General features: G+C 42.0%; 1 protein-coding gene across 1 annotated transcript; it reads left to right on the top strand.

The window, feature by feature from the left end:
- Nucleotides 1-6,351: 6,351 nt before the first annotated feature.
- On the top strand, nucleotides 6,352-15,834 carry ephx4 (epoxide hydrolase 4; the record flags this gene model as incomplete). Its single annotated transcript, XM_080431903.1, has 7 exons — nucleotides 6,352-6,594; nucleotides 7,651-7,736; nucleotides 9,497-9,654; nucleotides 11,822-11,950; nucleotides 12,454-12,557; nucleotides 13,869-14,017; nucleotides 15,594-15,834. 7 exons carry the CDS (start codon nucleotides 6,352-6,354, stop codon nucleotides 15,832-15,834), a joined length of 1,110 nt encoding a protein of 369 aa, XP_080288029.1.
- Between the last annotated feature and the right edge of the window lie 3,506 nt (nucleotides 15,835-19,340).

The following is a 19,340-nucleotide window of genomic DNA, read 5'->3' as shown; positions in this document are numbered from 1 at the left end:
TATGTCTTCAACCTTCATAAATTCTCATGCCATTTGTCGCCTGAGCCCTGCCCTGCTCTTGTCTGTCAGCTTATGGTGGCAGTGAGCTGACCATCACACCTGGTCTACTTCTCTCCCCAATGATAAAACCAACTTCTTGGTAGCTCAAGACCGCAGTCATTCCCCATTCAAGGACCCCCTTCTAGCTTGCCCTCTCTCTCATAGTATATCGATATATAGATACTGTAGGTGTAGGCTATATATATATATAGATAGTTATATACAGTATATAGATCTACTTACAGTAGATGTAGTGTGGAAGTAATTCTATTGATGGTAAATACTGATATCTGTTATTTTGACATGTTTCTCATTGACTGTTTGCACTCTTCATTGCCACAAATCTGTAACAGCTCAGGTGGTTCTGAAAGGACAGCTCCTATACGTCTCGTATGATCATGCACAATGTCAGCAATCATGCCGCTATACAGAAACACCAAAGTAACCTGCATGTTCAAAATTAATGTAATTACATGTAAAATAAAAGCGTTGTTGCAGTGTATTGATAAACCTTCAGTCGAGCGCATCAACAGGAACATCCGACCTTGTTTACAAGCTGATGCTTTATTCACCATTAAGTTTTGTCTGAGCAGCTTACCCCATTCAAAACATAACTTTATTTGTAGAGATAACAGGTAGACATTGAATTATACTAATGTAGTATACATTTAAGTAGTGTTCTGAAACTAAAAACTATATTGCTGATTTTCTTTTGTTGTATATTGTCATTCCTGTCCTCCTTTTCCATGGGTCATTTTGGAGGATGATGGTGATTCCATGTGTATGTGTTTGATGCCTAATTTGGGCTTCAGGAGTAGGTTTTGGTATATGGCTGTGCTTTTGATGTCTGCAGACTGTTTTAAGTCATAATGTTAATAAAGCTTTGACTGGAGCCCTTTACGCCAGTATGCAGACTTTATTTTGTCATTGTCTCCGCCAGGCCGAAAGGCATGGCCGAGACTAGGTTTTGCACCCTGTCCGTTCGTCCGTGTGTGTGTGTGGTTCCGTCTGTGAACAGCTAATCTCCGGCATCATTGGCTTGATCGCAGCGAAACTGCACACACACTCCCTGGTTTTCTTATTTGTTGGTCCTGCACATGTCCCTTGAGTGGATATAGTATTATTAGTAAAGTATAAGTCTTTCAAAAAGAATCCCTTAATATGTCCTTGTTGAGGATGTTTGCTCTATGGCTCCAAAGTTTTAATATAATAATAATAATATTGTTTATTGTGGTCTGTTCGTTAAGACAACAAAAACAACATAACAACATAACAACAAAAACAAAATATCACGAAGACAAAGACATGAGGTCCCCACTGTACACAGTGGGGACCTATCATTAGGCCTACATCTCTGTCATGGGGTTTCTGGGACACAGCAACAAATGTATTCCAGTGAGACTTCATTGGCAGAACATTTAGTCCTGGACTAGACTTAGTTCGCGAAAAGACTAACAGCGCAGAGTCAGCGCACTGAAGTCAAGGCACAGACTACTGTGCTGCTGACGGACAACGGATGCACGCTTATGAGAAACAACAAAGATAAAACCTGGCAAAACAGTTGCGTGCATTAGTAAAAGCAAGATGAGGATAAAGGAAACTATGTCTAAATGTCCAGCTTGCTAATTCTCGCCTACTACTACTACTTTTGTATTTGAAACTTTAAATTTCTCTAAATATTATAAACTTTCAGGACATCCTAAGTACAAATATCAGTTAGGTCATTATTCAGTCCGAAGGCGACTTCACTGTAGCCTATAGTAGCCTTTTCATAAATGATATTTGTACTTAGGCTGTACTTAGGCCGCAGAGAGTAGTCCAAACCTCAGTCTTTAGCTGTTTATTAGGGAGACAAAAAGACTACAAAAATGGTTTATAATCTGTCCAAATATCCATCTACGTCCATATATAAGACTCACACCTTGTCTTTCGTGGCCTCAAATGTCCGATGGTGTGTTTTATTACTTATGGATGAATATAGATTCTGTCCTGCTAACGTTCAGCCAAACGCAATTAATTCCTGTTGCCTGTGACATTTACAGGGTGTGTGACAGGGGGACACCGTCCTTAGGTCAGGGGTCTTCAACAGGGGGTCCTCAGAGTTACTACAGGGGGTCCTCAGAGTTACTGCAGGGGGGGCACCAAATCTTTGTGTGATATGATTGTTATTCTTTTTTTACATTACACTGCTATTTTTGGCAAAGAGGTATAGGTGTAGGAGGCTAGTCATGCAGCGACTGGCACCTCGCTGCATAATGCATCTAAATCAGGGGTCTTCAACAGGGGGTCCTCAGAGTTACTACAGGGGGCCCGCCAAATCTTTGTGATTTTTTTTTTTTTACATTAACCACTTGAACCCTAGCATCCCTTTTCTGAGGAGAACTTTAGCCAAAAATAGCAGATCTACAAGCTCACCCGCGAGGCGTTGTGAGCTTGAGCAAAGCGTTATAGGCGTAGAGGGAAAAAAGCAGCAAACGTTTATCTGAAACACAATTTTATACAATATAGAGGGGGTCCCTGCTTTATCTCTCTCTCAGCTAGGGGCTCCTTGGCCTGAAAACGTTGAAGACCCCTGATCTAAATGGAATATGCACACGATCTGCTTATTGTGTGTATGAGTGTCAGCTGTTGAATTGGTGACATGTCTCTTCACAGGGTTTTGTTAAAGTGGTGAAGAAAAGGCCTACTTCAAGAGGTACCAGGTCAAATTCAGGAGAAGGAGAGGTCAGGGGCTTTCACAAGGCAGCTGTACCTCTTAATTCTTTTTTCTCATTTTTGTTTATGCACTTGAGTGTTAATTTGACCATTCTTGCTTCTGTGTTCTTATTCCCAGAGGAAAAGACTAACTACTTTGCTCGCAAACGCCTGGTCATCCAAGACAAAAATAAGTACAACACCCAGAAATACAGGATGTTTCTCAAACAGGATCATCACCTGCCATGTTAGTATTGATGGTAACAGGATAGGTTTTAAGTAAAGTAGGCCTATACATGATTAGAACATGCTTAAACATTCGACAATTAAGGTCTAATATTTCTACAATTGTTACACATTTCGACAAAACCTGTTTATCCAGTAATCTAGTAGTTGAAATGTGCTGTGAAGTAGTTTGTTTTTCATCCTTGCTGTCCCTGGGACATAAGTCACCGGTCAAAACATGTTTTTTTTTGTCTTCCACCAGCTGCTGAAGAAGTTCAGCCTGGATAAGGTGTACGAGGGCCAGTCGGAGGTCAAAGGCGATGAGTTAAACGTGGAGAGCTTTGTCTGTCAGCCAGGCGCGTTCTGCCACTTGGACGTCGGGCTCACCACAACCACCACAGGCAACAAGGTTTTTGTCACTATGAAGGGAGCCGTGGATGGAGACCTGTCCATCCCCCACAGGTACTATTTATTTATTCCCCCCAAAAGGACCCATGAGGCAACCACTGCTTTACAATGCTGAAAACAGCATGGTTGCCCAAAGTAAGATGGGGAAATTACCTTCAAGAAGTTGAAAGAGAGCTGCTGCAAAGATCCTTAATATACAAGATAGCCAATCCAACACCTCGCTACTGGTATGAAAAATTATAACATAAATGGTCTCCTAAGTGGGTGTGGTTGAGTCTCCATCCCCTCATTTCCCCACCCTCCACCCCTTTCATTTCTCTTTTGTTTTTTTTATTTTATTGTCACCTTTTGGTCCTATAGTTGACATTTTGTCATGCTGATTTAATGGGGACATGTTTACATTGGTCTTTTACATCTTGTGTTCTTGCATTTTCTGTATTTCGAATGCTTTATAAGATAGGAAGAATGTGCACTCATGCACTGTTTAACTTGAGCGAGCCGGAAACGCACTGTTGTGCGTTAATAGTAATTTTATTGTCTTAAGTTTCTTGTCACCTTTTGGTGAGTCCTATATTTGACATTTTGTCATGCTGATTTAACAGGGACATGTTTACATGGTGTTTAAAATCTACCTCTTTGTCTGTTAAACTGTTATGTATATACAAGTACTGTATGTAGGTTTCATTTACTCAGTATTAACAGCAAACATATGCTAAAGCTACGGGGGAAATGCTATATTTAAGTGCTATATGTTTTTCTATGAATGACAAGATGTTTAGTCCATCACATGGCAATTATAGATGTGAGACCCCATGCAGGCCTTTTCTTTTTCTTATCATATTGCCATATTGGCAGCATGTTTATTGGAAGTTATGCTTTATTGTGTGAACTCAGGAATCCTGATAAAATGTTTAGAAATGTTGTACTTTGTTCATTTGTTTATAGGTTTTGTTATGGTTGTAAACATAGCACTTTATTGGTACAGTGTATATGCCAAACTAAAACATTGTTTTTTTATACAATCTATTAAAAGATCTTTTGGGTAAGTGAGTACTGCATTTTCTTGCATTCTGATAGTGGCCATGACAAACCAATAAAGAGAATCTCTAGACCCCTGTCAGCTGCAGAATACCAGTGTGGGATTGTCCCCCTTTTCTATCCTCCTCCACTGTCCTCATTCTGTCTGGCACTTCCAATTTGCTGTCTTCCGTCTCACGAGTTCAGGACATTCTCTTCCTTCAGTATATCTGTCTATTTGGCCCAAGCTTCATTCAATCTCATCAAGAATGACAACTGTACCATCCTCCTGGCTGATGTAGGTTTGTAAAGTGCAACCCACTTTGTCTTCAAGCTCCATAAATTCTCATGCCATTTCTCACCTCTACCCTGTTTCACTGGCTCTCTTAGGCTGCTTCTATCCAATTCAACATTACATGTGCTGGCCTGCGACCAGTGCTTGGGGAGATGATGGTGAACCACTGCACCCCAGCAGCCTCTTGTCAGCCTATAGATGGGTTTCCGCGCGACGTCATCACAGAGCAGAGTGTGCATTCTGCGCATGCGGGAGGTAGAACGACCCGGAAGTGCCATTCACTCTATTGTTATTTTCGGGATTTAGATAGGCATAATGCTGCTATTATAGGCAGAATAGGCATAATGCTGCTATTATATACAGACAGATCCAACTTCCGACAAATCATTTTTATTGAGTAAAGAAGATATTACAAACTGCATCATTTAATCTACTTTCATTAAACCCGGTGAAGACCATTTATTTTATCAATGTACAGTGGCCAGAGATGCTGCGGGTAATAGCGCCCTCTACAGGCTCTTCCCTCCACTGCGCGCGCATCATCCTCAATGTTTACAAACGGGAAACCCATCTATAGTGGCAGTGAGCTGACCATTCTCCCTCCCCAATGATAAAACCAACTTCTTACTAGCTCAAGACAGCTCACTCTCCCCCCCCCCTCCACACACACAGAGAGAGAGAGAGATACATTATTTGCTGGTAACTCTTGGTAGGCCTATTGCTCTCTCAGCTTTTGACACATAGACATAGGCAACCATACTCATTTTTGATTTGCACTCTATTGGCTTAAGACAACAGACAAACTTGCTTGGCTGTTTTTATTTGAACAGTTTTTTAAAGACGTCCCTCTCATAATGATGACCATCAATTCGTGTCTGGTATAGGCGATGTTAATAGGTGTGCCAAGCTTTTTAAATCCGTGCAGTGTTGATACAGTCCCACCACCACGTCGAGGGATTATAGGCTAGAATGATCTAAAGCTGGTTAACTGGCCTATTACGGGCTCTCGTCTTGTATTTGGACTTGCCTCCCACGGTCGTCAACACCCTGACAACACTGGTTCAGCTGAACCAGTGGTTTTCAAGCTGTGGGTCGGGACCCTCAGGGGGGTCCCCACATGATTTTTTTGGGGGGTCCCCAGATGACAGTGAAGTGACAATTTAAGGACTTGTAAGACCCTTGTGTACCCAAAAAAAAAAAGAAAAGAAAAGAAAAAGACCATTACTGCATCAAATGTAATCAACAAACTATAGGCTATACTATAAAAACTGGTCAAACATTGGCCAAATTGTCAAATAATATAAGATATATAAATATATTTTAAAAAAAATAGCCGAGCTCACAAACGAATTATCTAAAGCTGGTTAACGGGCTGTCTCGTCTTGTATTTGGACTTGCCTCCCAACGGTCGTCAACACCCCGTTCAAGCTGAACAACCTTCGCTGTCACAACGCAACGCAAGCGTGAGTTCTGACGTGATGCTTCTGCTGCCACCGTTCCATTCAGTCGCTCACCGGGATCCTCCCTACAGACAGGCAGTCGTGCGTAGATGCGCTGCTAACGAGACAACGGGCTGGTCAGAGCAAGAATTTCCACAGAAACGGGGCAATTAACGGAAATAAATCAATAGGTAACAACGTGATCACGGATTGATTTCCTGCGGCGATGTAAAGATGGCGAGAGTGCTCCACAACTTGCTGTTATTGATGATCAGACTTGCGCTGAAAATCAGAGTCTGGGGGTATTGGTCATTGATATACGGTTATTGTGCCGTTTGCACCGCCGTAGCCCTGCTGAAACTTTGGTGGAACATCATTTTGAGGCCGTCAACAACCTTCCAGTGGGGGATTCGTGAAATCCCCCCGGCTTGTCTAAATGACACGTCCTTGGGAACCCACTGTTATGTTAGAATAAAGGTAAGACATAGTGAGAGGTGTCTAAGCAGCCCATCGCGATTGTGTGTGTGTACTGTCTATGTGTGTGGGAGAGCAGTTGCATGCGTAGGATAAAGCAATGCAATGCCGAAACACCTTGCTTGCCATGTCGTGTCCGTGAAAGCCAAATAGGCCTGCTTTTAGTGTGCAAATGTATGAGGCAGAATCTGTTTATTTTGAGTGTTTTTTCCAGTGAAAAGGAGATTTGCTGCGCATTGTTCTGCTGGCCGGCGCTCAGCCAGGTGGTGCTGAAAGGACAGCTCCTGACTGTATGTGGCGTTTGATCGTGCAGAATGTCAGCAAGCATGCCGCTTCATAGAATCGCCTAAGTCAATGGTTCTCAAACTTTCCATTTCAAGGTCTGCCCTTAACTCTGACAGTGTACAAATGGAACCAAATGGACCCTAATGGGTCCAATTGGTTCCCTTTGTTACAGAGTTACAGACTTGTAAGGGTCCATTTAGACCCCCCTAAAGGAACCCAGAGAGTCCCTGGAATCCACTTTAAGAGCCACTGGCCTAAGTAACCTATGTATGTGTTCAACATTAATGTAATTAAATGTGAAAAAAAAGTATAAGTAAAATAAAAGCGCTGTAAAATGTTGTACATTGACAAACCTTCAGTCGATCGTGGAGGAACATCCGACCTTGTTTACAAGCTGATGCTTAATTCACCATTAAGCAAACTTTTTGTCAGAGCAGCTTACCTCATTCAATACATGACTTTCTTTGGAGAGATTACAGGTAGTCACTGAATTATACTAATCAGTGGTAGATACATTTAACTTAAGCATTGTTGGTTCTGAAACTCTTTATGGAACAAGGATAAAGAGTCTGTAAAAATAAACGTAATTTATTGTAATTTTTAGTATCATTCCCGTATTTATTGTTCTATGAGTTTGGACTGGAGGAATGATGGTTATTCTTTACTCAAAGTATTCAACTATGTGTTTGATGCCTAATTTATGCTCTGTACAAGGAAGTATAAATTGGACTTCAGGTGTAGTTTTTGGTATATGGCTCTGTGCTTCCCATCCAGGAGTCTGGCCTCAGGTTCCACTATGTTGCTGCTGGAGAGAGAGGAAAGCCACTGATGCTGTTTTTACATGGATTCCCAGAGTTCTGGTAGGTCAAAAGAGAGAGAGAGAGAGAGAGAGAGAGAGAGAGAGAGAGAGAGAGAGAGAGAGAGAGAGAGAGAGAGAGAGAGAGAGTGAGAGTGAGAGAGAGAGAGAGAGAGAGAGAGAGAGAGAGAGTGTGTGTGTGTGTGTGTGTGTGTGTGTGTGTGTGTGTGTGTGTGTGTGTGTGTGTGTGTGTGTGTGTGTGTGTGTGTGTGTGTGTGTGTGTGCGTGTGTCTCTGTCTGTCTGTCTGTCTGTCTGTCTGTCTGTCTGTCTGTCTGTCTGTCTGTCTTTGGGGAATTACTCCTTAACAAATATGGCTCCTTTGTATACCATCAGCATATATCGACAGCCCAGTAGATAAACTAGATTTGGTAATTTCTTGTTTCTAGCGTCACAGTACAATCGTGAGGGTTTATTTAACTCTGAAAGTGGTCCATTTTTAAATATAACATGGTTGTTACAGTGATCACTCTACTGCACTGTTTATGTTTTGTTTTGTTTTATTTTCTTGAATCTCAGTTTTCTTTCATAATGATCCCTTCATATGTCCTTGATGAGGATGTTTGCTCTATGGCTCCAGAGTTTTAATATTATCATTACATGTCTGATAGGGTTTCTGGGACACAGCAACAAATGTATTCCAGTGGGAATTACTTCATTGACAGAACATTTAGTCTTGGACTAGACTTAATGTGTCCACGGGGACAAGGTCCAAACCGTTGAAGATCTAGTTCCTCTCGGTATAATGAAAGAACTGTTATCGAGCCTCGAGTGGGTGGGGGAACGCTCTTGGAATTGGGCCAAAGAGGTGGTCGACTGTCGAGTGCTGTAAGCGTATCCATATCTCAGGCATATTATCAGAGCTGCAGAAGACAGGACATAGATTAATTAACGATAGTGGGGGTCTTTTCTGCTTCACTGGTCATATACAGTATTTCACTGGGATAAAGTACTCCATGGTGCAATTAAGAGACACAAATCCATTACTTAAGTTATTCTTAAAATGTGATGTGTTTACCACTTAGAAATAAGAATGAAAGAATTAAACATTATTTGTGTGTGTGTGTGTGTGTGTGTGTGTGTGTGTGTGTGTGTGTGTGTGTGTGTGTGTGTGTGTGTGTGTGTGTGTGTGTGTGTGTGTGTGTGTGTGTGTGTGTGGCAAGCCTTGCTTGCTTTTAAACTTCATCTATATTCAAAGATGTTGTCAGTATGGGGCTCTCTTCCTGAGTCATCAGATTCACAGTTAGGAATCTGCATCTCGCTTCTCATCTGCCGGGTAGAGAAGGAGGAGGGTTTTTTAGTTCCGAGCAGAAAGATTCTACAGCTGACAAGATATTCAATTAGAGAGTCATACCAGTTCACATCACAAGTGGGCGGATTAGAATCTGAAACAGCTTCTATTATACAAAGGTGACCTTCATCCAGCTGGAAAGAAAAAGTTTGGTTTGGTTTGGTTATGTAACTACTTTGAATACATAACAAGAGATGTAACAGATTTAAAAAAGTTGGGTAAATGATATTGTAGTAGTTTTGTATCAAACCAATTTTCAACAGAGGCCCCTGGTAGAGAAAGGACTTGTGTTTTGGTGATTGGATTCAACTCGTCTTCTCTAGTCTAGTTCTTGCCAGTATGATTCACACCTATAACACTAATGGCATAATAAAAAAATAAAAAAAGCTTTTCAACAGCTGAGAAGAATTGTTCCATTAGCAGCATTTTACAATGTATTGATAAGTCTAGTGTATTTTGTTTGTGTGTGCTTCAGGTTCTCGTGGCGCCACCAGCTTCGCGAGTTCAAGAGTGAATTCCGTGTAGTGGCCATCGACATGCGTGGCTATGGGGAGTCCGATGTGCCCCAGTCCACTGAAAGTTACCGCTTTGATTACCTGGTTACTGACATCAAGGACATCGTGGAATACCTGGGTAAGGGAGCACAGGATAACTTTCTAATCTTTTCTATCACGCGTCTGCCTGAGCACCTTATTGGAAGTTACTTCTCGGAGAGGTTGGTGCCATAAACTCGTTTCTCATTCCTAAGCTGTGTGCGGACAGCCTCTGGGGCTTGCTTGGATGGAGCATGGTAAAGCTTTCCGTGACTCATGTTTACTTGAAATGGGAACTTGTGGTAAAATGGAGTCAAAGCCCCCGAAACTCCGCTGACTACATACTAAAATTAACATGAAGCTCGAATTTTGACCTGGGGCCGTCTTTTTTTGTTTTTTTTACCCCTTTTTCTCCCAAATGTAGTCATTATGCCAATTAGTTCCTCCCCACCCACACATATGTGTGTTGTTGTCACTGCTGTTGTATCCTCACCTGCCAGTGAGGAACCCCCACTGGGAGGATGTAGAGCCTTCGTCCTACTCCTCCCGCCCAACACTTCCTGCTGCTGACAGGTGCCGCCCCAGCCCATAGGATTACATGGAGTAATCATTATCACCCTCCCTGCCCGGCTTCCCTCCGCCGAACACGGGCCAATTGTATTCGTATAGATGCTCGGAAAAGCCAGACGCACCACGGTGGATTCGAATCCACAACCTCCACTGTGGTGGGCAGGTACTTAACCCTTTAAGACCTGAGGCGATTCTTAAAAAAAATCAAAATCCCAACAGTTTTTGGAAAAAAATCTAAAAAAAGATTTTTCAAGATTTTTCAAAAATAGCAGATCTACAAGCTCGTAGCGCGGCACTCGGTGCCGTGCTATGAGCTTGTAGATCTGCTATTTTTGAATAGCCAAAGAAATCTAAAGTGACACAGATGCGTTCCAGGTATTAATGGGTTACACTGCACCAGGGGGCTGTCTGCAAACAGTTTATTTAATGAGTACGTGGCCAGCACAACAGTTACCCCAGCACAACAAAATAAATAGTTTTGTATGCTTTAAAATTGTCCCATTTTCATCAACGCCTACAGTCTTGATGAAAGCAACAAAATGATTTTGTTCCGTAATGGAAGTCATGATACAGCCTTGGGGCTACTTGCTGCCTGCTAAATACTCTGAGGTGACTTCAGAAGCTTGTGTGTTCTATGAGATTTGTAGCAGAGAGGGATCGATATGTGTTCACTTACGGGTTTCTAGTTGTTGTTGATGTTGATGATGCTGTTTGAATCTTCAACAGGCCTAGAAAATGAGCTGATAACAGGGCATGACGGAATGCAAATTAGTAAAGCAATACTTGAGAAGTCTCCATTTGTCATATGCTCATTTCAATCTCCCTATCTGTACCCCTCACTAGGGTTCGATTTGCTGGATGTAGTTATTTTCTTTTGGGAAATGTAGACTGTCTCATAAGTTTGATATTTATGTTTGATAATATCACAATTTAATCATTTAATTCCCTATTTTGGGCAAATTTGTCAAAAGTTTTCAAAATCTTTCATTGTTTTAATAAAAGAATTGCAGGAATCGGAGAACTACAATGTGTCTTAAGTCGTTAAGAAATGTCGCACCCTCTTTGTTTTTTTTTGTTTTGTTTCTATTTTACAAATTGAACCCTGACCTTCACAACTGCCCTCAAGATCATGGCAAACACTGAAAGGCAGTCAATGGAAACAGGCAAACAAATCTCACTCCTGACGCACTCTTTTGCCAAGATTGTCCCCCAAGTTAAGCTATTTGTGTCCCTCTCCTTGCGTATGTGATATCAGAATTTTGAGATACGTCTTGCTGGAATGATTCATCCCAGCCCAGGGGGTGTGAATGGGTGCTGGGCAGGTAAGGAGATTACTTTGTGGGAACTGGAAGAGATAATGTGATCAGAACCTCTCAGACTGATGCCCTGACCTTGATCTCCATTTGAGTTTGTGTCACAAATTACACTCCTTTGATTGGTGTTGATGGCCTCTGCGGGAGGGATCCAGCTGCGAAAAGTACATTCATTTTCCAAGCCTTGACATATACTTATTGATAAACAGTCGTGTTGTCAAGCCGAACAGGTTAAACATACACAGTAGAATCATCAGTGTTCATTTATTAATGTATTCCTTATTTCCCTGAGTCATGTCTAACTCTGAGAGTGTACAAATGTAACCAAATGGTAGGGTCCATTTAAATGAACACTCAGGATTTTGGTCTGCTTTTGTTTCCAAGGCTACAACAGATGTTGCCTGGTGGGCCATGACTGGGGCGGGACCATCGCATGGCTGTTTGCCATTCACTATCCAGAAATGGTGACGAAGCTCATCGTCCTTAATTGTCCCCACCCCTCTGTGTTCGCAGGTACTAACTACACGGTTCAGAAATGTATAGTCCTCAGACATCCTGTACACAGTATGTGTCAAATGTCAATTATTATTTTAAAAGAAAATTATTATGAACAGAAATGTGCTAATTAGAGAGGGTCTGTCTTGGCCCTGTGTTATCATCACCATAATAATCATCATTAATTAGGGGCATTATTTCTTCAATTCCGTGTTTGCCTCCATCTGGTAAATCCTCTCCTTCCTTAAGGGGAAAATGAGGGGTAATTACAGCTAATGGTTTAACGTGGAGCAGGAACAGCTGGTTGCACTGGTAGAGACAGGCAGACTTATCACACTCCACAGCACCTCTGCCTAAAGAAGATGCACCCTGTAGTCATTAATAACTATTTAACCTCAATCTTCTCTCCTCTCCTCTCCTCTCATCTCCTCTCCTCTCCTCTCCTCTCCTCTCCTCTCCTCTCCTCTCCTCTCCTCTCCTCTCCTCTCCTCTCCTCTCCTCTCCTCTCTTCTCCTCAACAGATTATGCACTGCGTCATCCAAGCCAGCTGCTGAAGTCCAGTCATTTCTTTTTCTTTCAGTTGCCCCGTTTCCCAGAGCTCATGCTCTCCATTAACGATTTCAAGGTGGGTTGTGACGTATGAGCTATTTCAAGGTCAAGGTTGCTTGTCTGTGTCTGTGTGTGTGTGTGTGTGTGTGTGTGTGTGTGTGTGTGTGTGTGTGTGGGGGTGTGTGTGTGTGTGTGGGTGTGTTTGCACATGTGTGTTCATCCATGCATGTTATATGCAAGTGCATTGGTGTATAGTTGTATGACAAGATGTTATTCTAGCATCAGTCTATTTTTAGTATTAACATTATTATGTGACAGATGCTGAACTGAAAAGGGTTAGTTGTATGTTATCAACCGATTACGAGGATTACTGGCACCTCTTTGACATTTGTTTTAATAATTTGCTGTTCCATTGTAAAGTATGGCACTGTTTAAAAATGCTTGATCTTTAATGTTCTATATAAACGATAAGATATCATTGATTAATGTTTTGGCTGAAGTATTTGGAAAAATGCCAGGTTGTGAGCCAGTCTTTTGTTTCATCTCAAAGATGTTAGTAACTGCTATTTTTGTATTTTCAAATCCATTTGTTGTGTTATTGCCAAGATTAGGAACACGTACAGTACAAGCTGAAAAAAGCAGTTATCAGCTTGTCCGTTGTTGCCAGGGTTATTGCGCTGACAACGCGTCACGGATCAGCATATTCAGGTTCCGGTAGCCATTGGCCAGGTTATTGCGTGAAATAGGCTCTCTCTCCCTCCCTCCCTCCCTCCCCCTCTCACCCCCCTCTCTCTCTCTCTCTCCCTCCCTCCCCCCTCTCTCCTTCCCCTTCTCACACTGTCTCTCTTTCCCTCTCTCGCTCTCTGTCCCTCTCTCTCTCCCGCCCTCCCTCTCTCCCTATCCCTCTCTCCCTATCCCTCTCTCCCTATCCCTCTCTCCCTATCCCTCTCTCTCCCTATCCCTCTCTCCCACTTTCTCTCTGTGTCTCTCTCACTGTTCGAGCACCGGTCTGACGTGTCATTCACAACAGAAACATGTGCTTAACAACTGTGATTTGTGCTTTTGATTGATTGATTGAATACGTTACTAACACGTTTCTTCACAGTACATGCAGTACAGTCAAAAGGTATGCTAAGGGTGTGACACATCAACAAGAGCTTGGGACAAATAATAACAAGTAGTCGTATACATCGTAATCGTCCGGACAGCAATATTAGCCAAGCTTTCATTGTAATGGTTATGGTCAACCACACTGAGCGTCCAACATGTCATTTGGACAGAGACTCGAATGACCCTGTCTGTGGGTGTCTTCTTGTTGAAATCACATCACATAACACACACGCACACACACACACTCACGTAGTGATCTCCTCTGTCCCTGCTGTAGGCCCTAAAGGCCTTATTCACCAGCCGCAGCACAGGGATTGGGAGGAAAGGCCGGTGGTTAACTGCAGAGGACATGGAGGCCTACCTTTACGCCCTCTCACAGCCTGGCGCTCTAACGGGAGCCCTCAACTATTACAGGAATGTCTTCAGGTAAGTTCACTCAGAGCAAAGTTCACTGAAAGCAAGTTACACTTCATGATCGTAGGGTTTGTGCTGCCTCTCCCTCCAATGAATCTATGGATAAGACGTTTGCATGGGTTTAATGTTTAGTTTATGATTCATTCATTAATTTTGTATGTAATTTACAGTAAGGATACTCCCTACTGTAAATTAATTAGTCCATAATTTCCCCTCAGGGATTAATAAAGTGTATTTTAATATAATCTCATCTCATAGTTACATTGATATGCTGGTGGTATAGGAAAGAGACCATACCTCTGTCTATTACTGGCATATACAGTATGGATGTCAGATAGTCACAATGTCACAATGATTGGTCAGAAGCATATTTAGTGTCCACTGTACATCTCCTGAATAGAATTGACTGCTTTTGATATCCCTCCCTCTGGACATACATTTATATTGCCTGTGGGGATGTTATCCCTGCTTCTGGTCCGACTGAATTAAATACATGCATTTCTTTTTTGATATTCATGTTTGATATTATCACAATGTCATTTAATGTGTCAAATTATTCTTCTACCAATTATTTTGGAAAAGCGAATAGTGAAAATAGCAGATTTACAAGCATTTGTAGATATGTGATTGTGGATAGATCTTCTATTACACAAAGTGGTTTAAGTGTTTTTTCCCACAACTCCAGACCTGTGTTACACCAACGCTAACGCTACACTGAAGCTTTTGTAAGCATCTGCAGAGATTAAAATGTGAGCAGTTTTTCAGCCCAGAGAGCAGGGAAGCCAAAACGTTGTGTCCACTCAATGCAACCAAACCAGTTGCGCCCTCTCGTGTTACAAAGCGGCTGGATAATTGTGTCTTTCTCCAAGTCAGAGTAATGTGAAATCACATTTAGTCACAAATTCCTTTGCTGTGACATGATGAACTCACCTGTTTACTTGAATGAGTGGCGGAAAATAAACATTGTCAATCACAATTCCAGTGCATGTGTTTGTTTGCCTTGTGAACTCAGCATGCGCGGCTGAGCTCACCATCTGCTGCCCCATCCTTAAGCAATTACTTTATCTCAGAATAGCCTTTTTTCTGCTTACGTAAAAGGAATTTCACTGACCCATTCCCAATTAGTGTCTCCATAAGCATTTTCTGTATGTGTCTATAGGAAGGCAACAACAAAAGCGCAATGATAAACACACATTAAAGCTGCAACCCATAAGATACCCAGTGCTCTTGGTTAGCTCCTTTTTTTCCTCACTCTACATCAAATCTCTTCGCCGAAAATGGCTGATCTACAAGCTGACTTGTTGTGAGCTTAGGGCCTGTGTTCCCCGGATTCTATGTTCCCCTGGTTCTATGTTCCCCGGTTTCTATGTTCCCCGCTTACCAAAGGGGATAGGGTTAGGCTTAGAGTTAGGGTTGTAAGCGGGGAACATAGAACCGATAGGGACGCTATAGGGTTCATGTGGACTGCAGCTTTAAAACTACTACAGCTGTGTTTTGGACTCATTTGTGGGATTCTCCTGTGCAAAGTGATGTACTGTACATCTGACCTGTGTCTATTGCTTCTTTTTTTTTTTACTTGTTTCCACAGCTCCCTCCCCCTTAGTCAAAACTTCATCAGGTCTCCGGTTCTGCTGCTGTGGAGCGAGAGGGATGCTTTCCTGGAGCAGGAAATGGCAGAGGCGTGTCGCCTGTACATCAGGAACCACTTCCGTCTCAACATCATCTCCGGGGCAAGTCACTGGCTGCAGCAGGACCAGCCTGACATCGTCAACACCCTCATATGGACTTTCCTCAAGGAAGGAGAGGGACGCAAAAGCTACAGGAACTGAATCAGTGCCAAGGCCTCCACCAGCAGCTCTGCCCCCGGCCGCCCAGCGCTCCCCCCATGTTGCCATACCTGTCCTGGAAGCCTGGAATATGCCTGTGAAAACAAACCAACATAAACGATACCGCAATCATTCTTTAAAACCTTACACATTTCAAATATTTTTTTAAAAGATGTCAGCGGCGAGTAAAAGAACAAAAGCACACTTCATCGGAGAGGACACGCGAGTAGTACATCTGACACATATTCAAGATGATTTTTTTGCACATGACATCCGCCTTAAAGTCTATTGGTTACAACGTTACAAGTGTGTGGCGAAGTCTCCTCGTGAGTTGTATTGTGTGTGGTGCCTTTTAACTTTCGAGTTAATGTTTTAGCGATGTAAAGACATGATGCCACATCCTGAGAGATGCCTAATTTACACTTCATTGTCGTATGGCTGCGTCGCTTGCTTGCTTTTTCTTTTCGTTTTTGTGTGTGGAAAATGTGTTCTTTCTCAGCGAGCGACGCAAGTACGAATTAGGCTTTAGGCTGTGGTTCTGTCTGCTATAGTTGTGTCACTGGATCACCCCACTCTACTGTACTTTGGGCACAGCCCATTGCCCTTCTCCCTCTATCAGGTAGTGTTGTCTAAAATGTTTATTTATTTTCTTTTGTATTTTATCTCAATTATATTTGCTCAGATAGAGAATGTTATCTTGATCTTCCTGTATAGACAAAAAAAGGTGATTGTTGAATATTGTACTTTTTTGTATCTCTTCCTAATACACTGCATTTTGAAATTCACTGAGCCAGGTCTACAACATGCGATTTTATAAATAAAGTAATCGGTGTGAATCTTTGGTAGTACCTTGTTCTTGTTATTTTAATGTATCCATTTGTAGACTTTTGGAGTTACAATAACCCTGAGGATCTTACTGTGTATTTTTCAAACAGGTGTGACAAGTGGTAAGCTACCCACTTTGTCACAAAAGTCATTTATGGATGCCAGTGATTCAAACTGCATGGGCAATGCCCCCATGAGGTGTGTTGTACACTGCTTCGGAACAAGCAGTCTTACCAAGAGCGTTGTACTGATAATCATTTCATATCATTTGTTGTTTTTAGACGGCATTTTGACAAAATGTTCCAGATGTAATACTTGCCGGACGTCTAGGACCTTCTGGAGCGTTTCTCCCAAATGGTTCTGTTCTGGACCTCATTTGGCATTCATACTGTAAGCCAGTGGTTCTCAAACCTTTTCATGTTAAGGATCCCCAGATTAATATGTATTTGGCCGCAGACCCCAAACTGAAAATATTTAGTGTCAGGGACCCACATACCCCCATGGGTTGGTAAAATGTTTCAAAAATATTCCAAATTGTTCAAATGTATTCAAGATTGTTTGAAAATATCGATGCAACGCGTTGTAAGCTATACAGTATAATAGTAGATATATATAGGGTTGAAGTGGTCGAACTGATTTTGATGCTATATTAACTCATTTAGCCGGGTGACCCCCTGGAACCCCCTCAAGGACTCTTGAGGGTCCTCGGACCCCACTTTGAGAACCACTGCTGTAAGCATTTGCAAATGTGAAGCAGTACTGAGTTGACTCTCACCTGCCTCTAGTGGATGCTTAATTCACTCCTTGTGGCAAATAATTTCTCAATAAAATCTCAGATTCACTAAATTCTTTCAAAATAAAAATAATTGTTGAGTTACACACCACTGGCTGCTGGGGCAGATGTTTTTTTTTTCCATTGGGGTCAGTGGGGTTAACCTCACTCCGTCAAATGGAAGAAGCTTGCGACACACATTTTGTTTCACAGCGTACTTGCATCTGAGACTTCGGGCGCAGAATCGATGACAGACGGAGTTTCATTTTTTCAAGATACTAGGCAGGTGATTGGATGATCCCGCCCCTAGCAGCCGCTGATTGGTTCGTATGCGCAGCGGTTCGGGCAGCTTTACTCTGTGAGCAATCCCAGACCCTCCTTCCTGAAACCAAATGCAATGCAATGCATGAGATTTCCGGAGGGAGGGGGTGTTTACCAGGCTACAGTGGGGTGGGTGGGGTGGTAGACGTACAAGTTAAACCCTCTCATTTATACAGTCTATGGTTAAAACTCGTCACAGGCAGGCCGGCAGGAGGCAGCCTTGACTCCCTGGTAGTGCTTGTACCCATAGTCAGAAAGGACAGTCACGCTGATTGGCTATTTGGTTGTCAGGCAAATTCTGACCCATGATTCTTATTCGCTCTTTCAAAAGGTCTTTACAGTTGTAAAAGTATCAATACTGCAATGTAGAAATACTCTGTTACAAGTAAAAGTCCAGAATCCAAAATTTACTTGAGTAAAAGTACAAAAGTATTGGTATCAAAATATACTGAAAGTACCAAAAGTAAAAAGTAAGTACTCATTATGCAGAAAGTCCCATTTCACAAATTTTCAAATGTATAAAAATCTTTTGAAAATAGCAGATCTACAAGCTCACAATGGGTTGCATCGTGACGCATTATGAGCTTGTAGATCGGCTATTTTCAAGTAATTGTAGTGGAGTAAAAGTACAATATTTGCCTCTGAGATGTAGTGTAGTGGAGTAGAAGTAAAAGTACAGAAATTTGGAAATACTCCAGTTAAGTAAAAAATACCTCAAAACTGTTCTTAAGTACAGTACTTGAGTAAATGTACTTAGTTACTTTACACCAGGGGTCTTCAACCTTTTCAGGCCAGGGACCCCCAAACTGATGGGGAGATGGAGCAGGGACCCCCTACCTCGTAGGGTAGGGGGGGCTACCACATATATTGTATATTTATGTATACAATTGTGTTTTATATTGCCTGCTCCTATACGCACCTGCCCCAGTAGGTGTGCAAAATAAAAATTCTCTACAAAATATGTATAAACATACCATGTTATTGTGCATTGTGCCTCCATTTATCTGTTTGCTATGCATTCATGTTATGTTTAAAGACAATTTGACATTTTTTTTTTTTTCAAACAAAAATATTGTTTAATCAAACAACAATTTCGCGGACCCCCTGCAGTACCTCCCCCTGCAAGACCTCTGCTTTACACCACTGAAAATTACTTTCATTGGGAAAATATTAAGTCCGCAGACAGTTACCTGCCCTAACAACTAGGTAGCCAATTAGAGCGGCCCTATTCCTCCGGGCTATGGGATGACAACAACCCAAGCGCTTGAGCGTTTGATTGATTGATTGATGTAGTTTATTTAGAAAGACATGAGAATAGTACATGACAGTACATAACAGTACATGGAAGTACAAATTCACAATACAAGGTCTACTAAACTGGAAACCCTCATTAAGCATTACGCTTGTTTAAGATGAGAACCCCATGCACACAAATCATGATGAAATAATGATTTGTGTGTGTGCGTTTGTATGGCGTACTGCGCATGTGCAGTGTTCACACGTCGTGATGATGAAAGCGTCGTCTCCTGCATCTTCTGGTATCTTCCTGCTAAACGTAAGACACCAGGGTTGCCATGTCCGCTTATTATAA

This window comes from Gymnoscopelus braueri, assembly GCF_963280865.1.
Source record: "Gymnoscopelus braueri genome assembly, chromosome: 6".
Taxonomy (NCBI): domain Eukaryota; kingdom Metazoa; phylum Chordata; class Actinopteri; order Myctophiformes; family Myctophidae; genus Gymnoscopelus; species Gymnoscopelus braueri.
The sequence above is the reverse complement of the archived record's forward strand: the minus strand, read 5'-3'. Positions and strand labels throughout refer to the sequence as shown.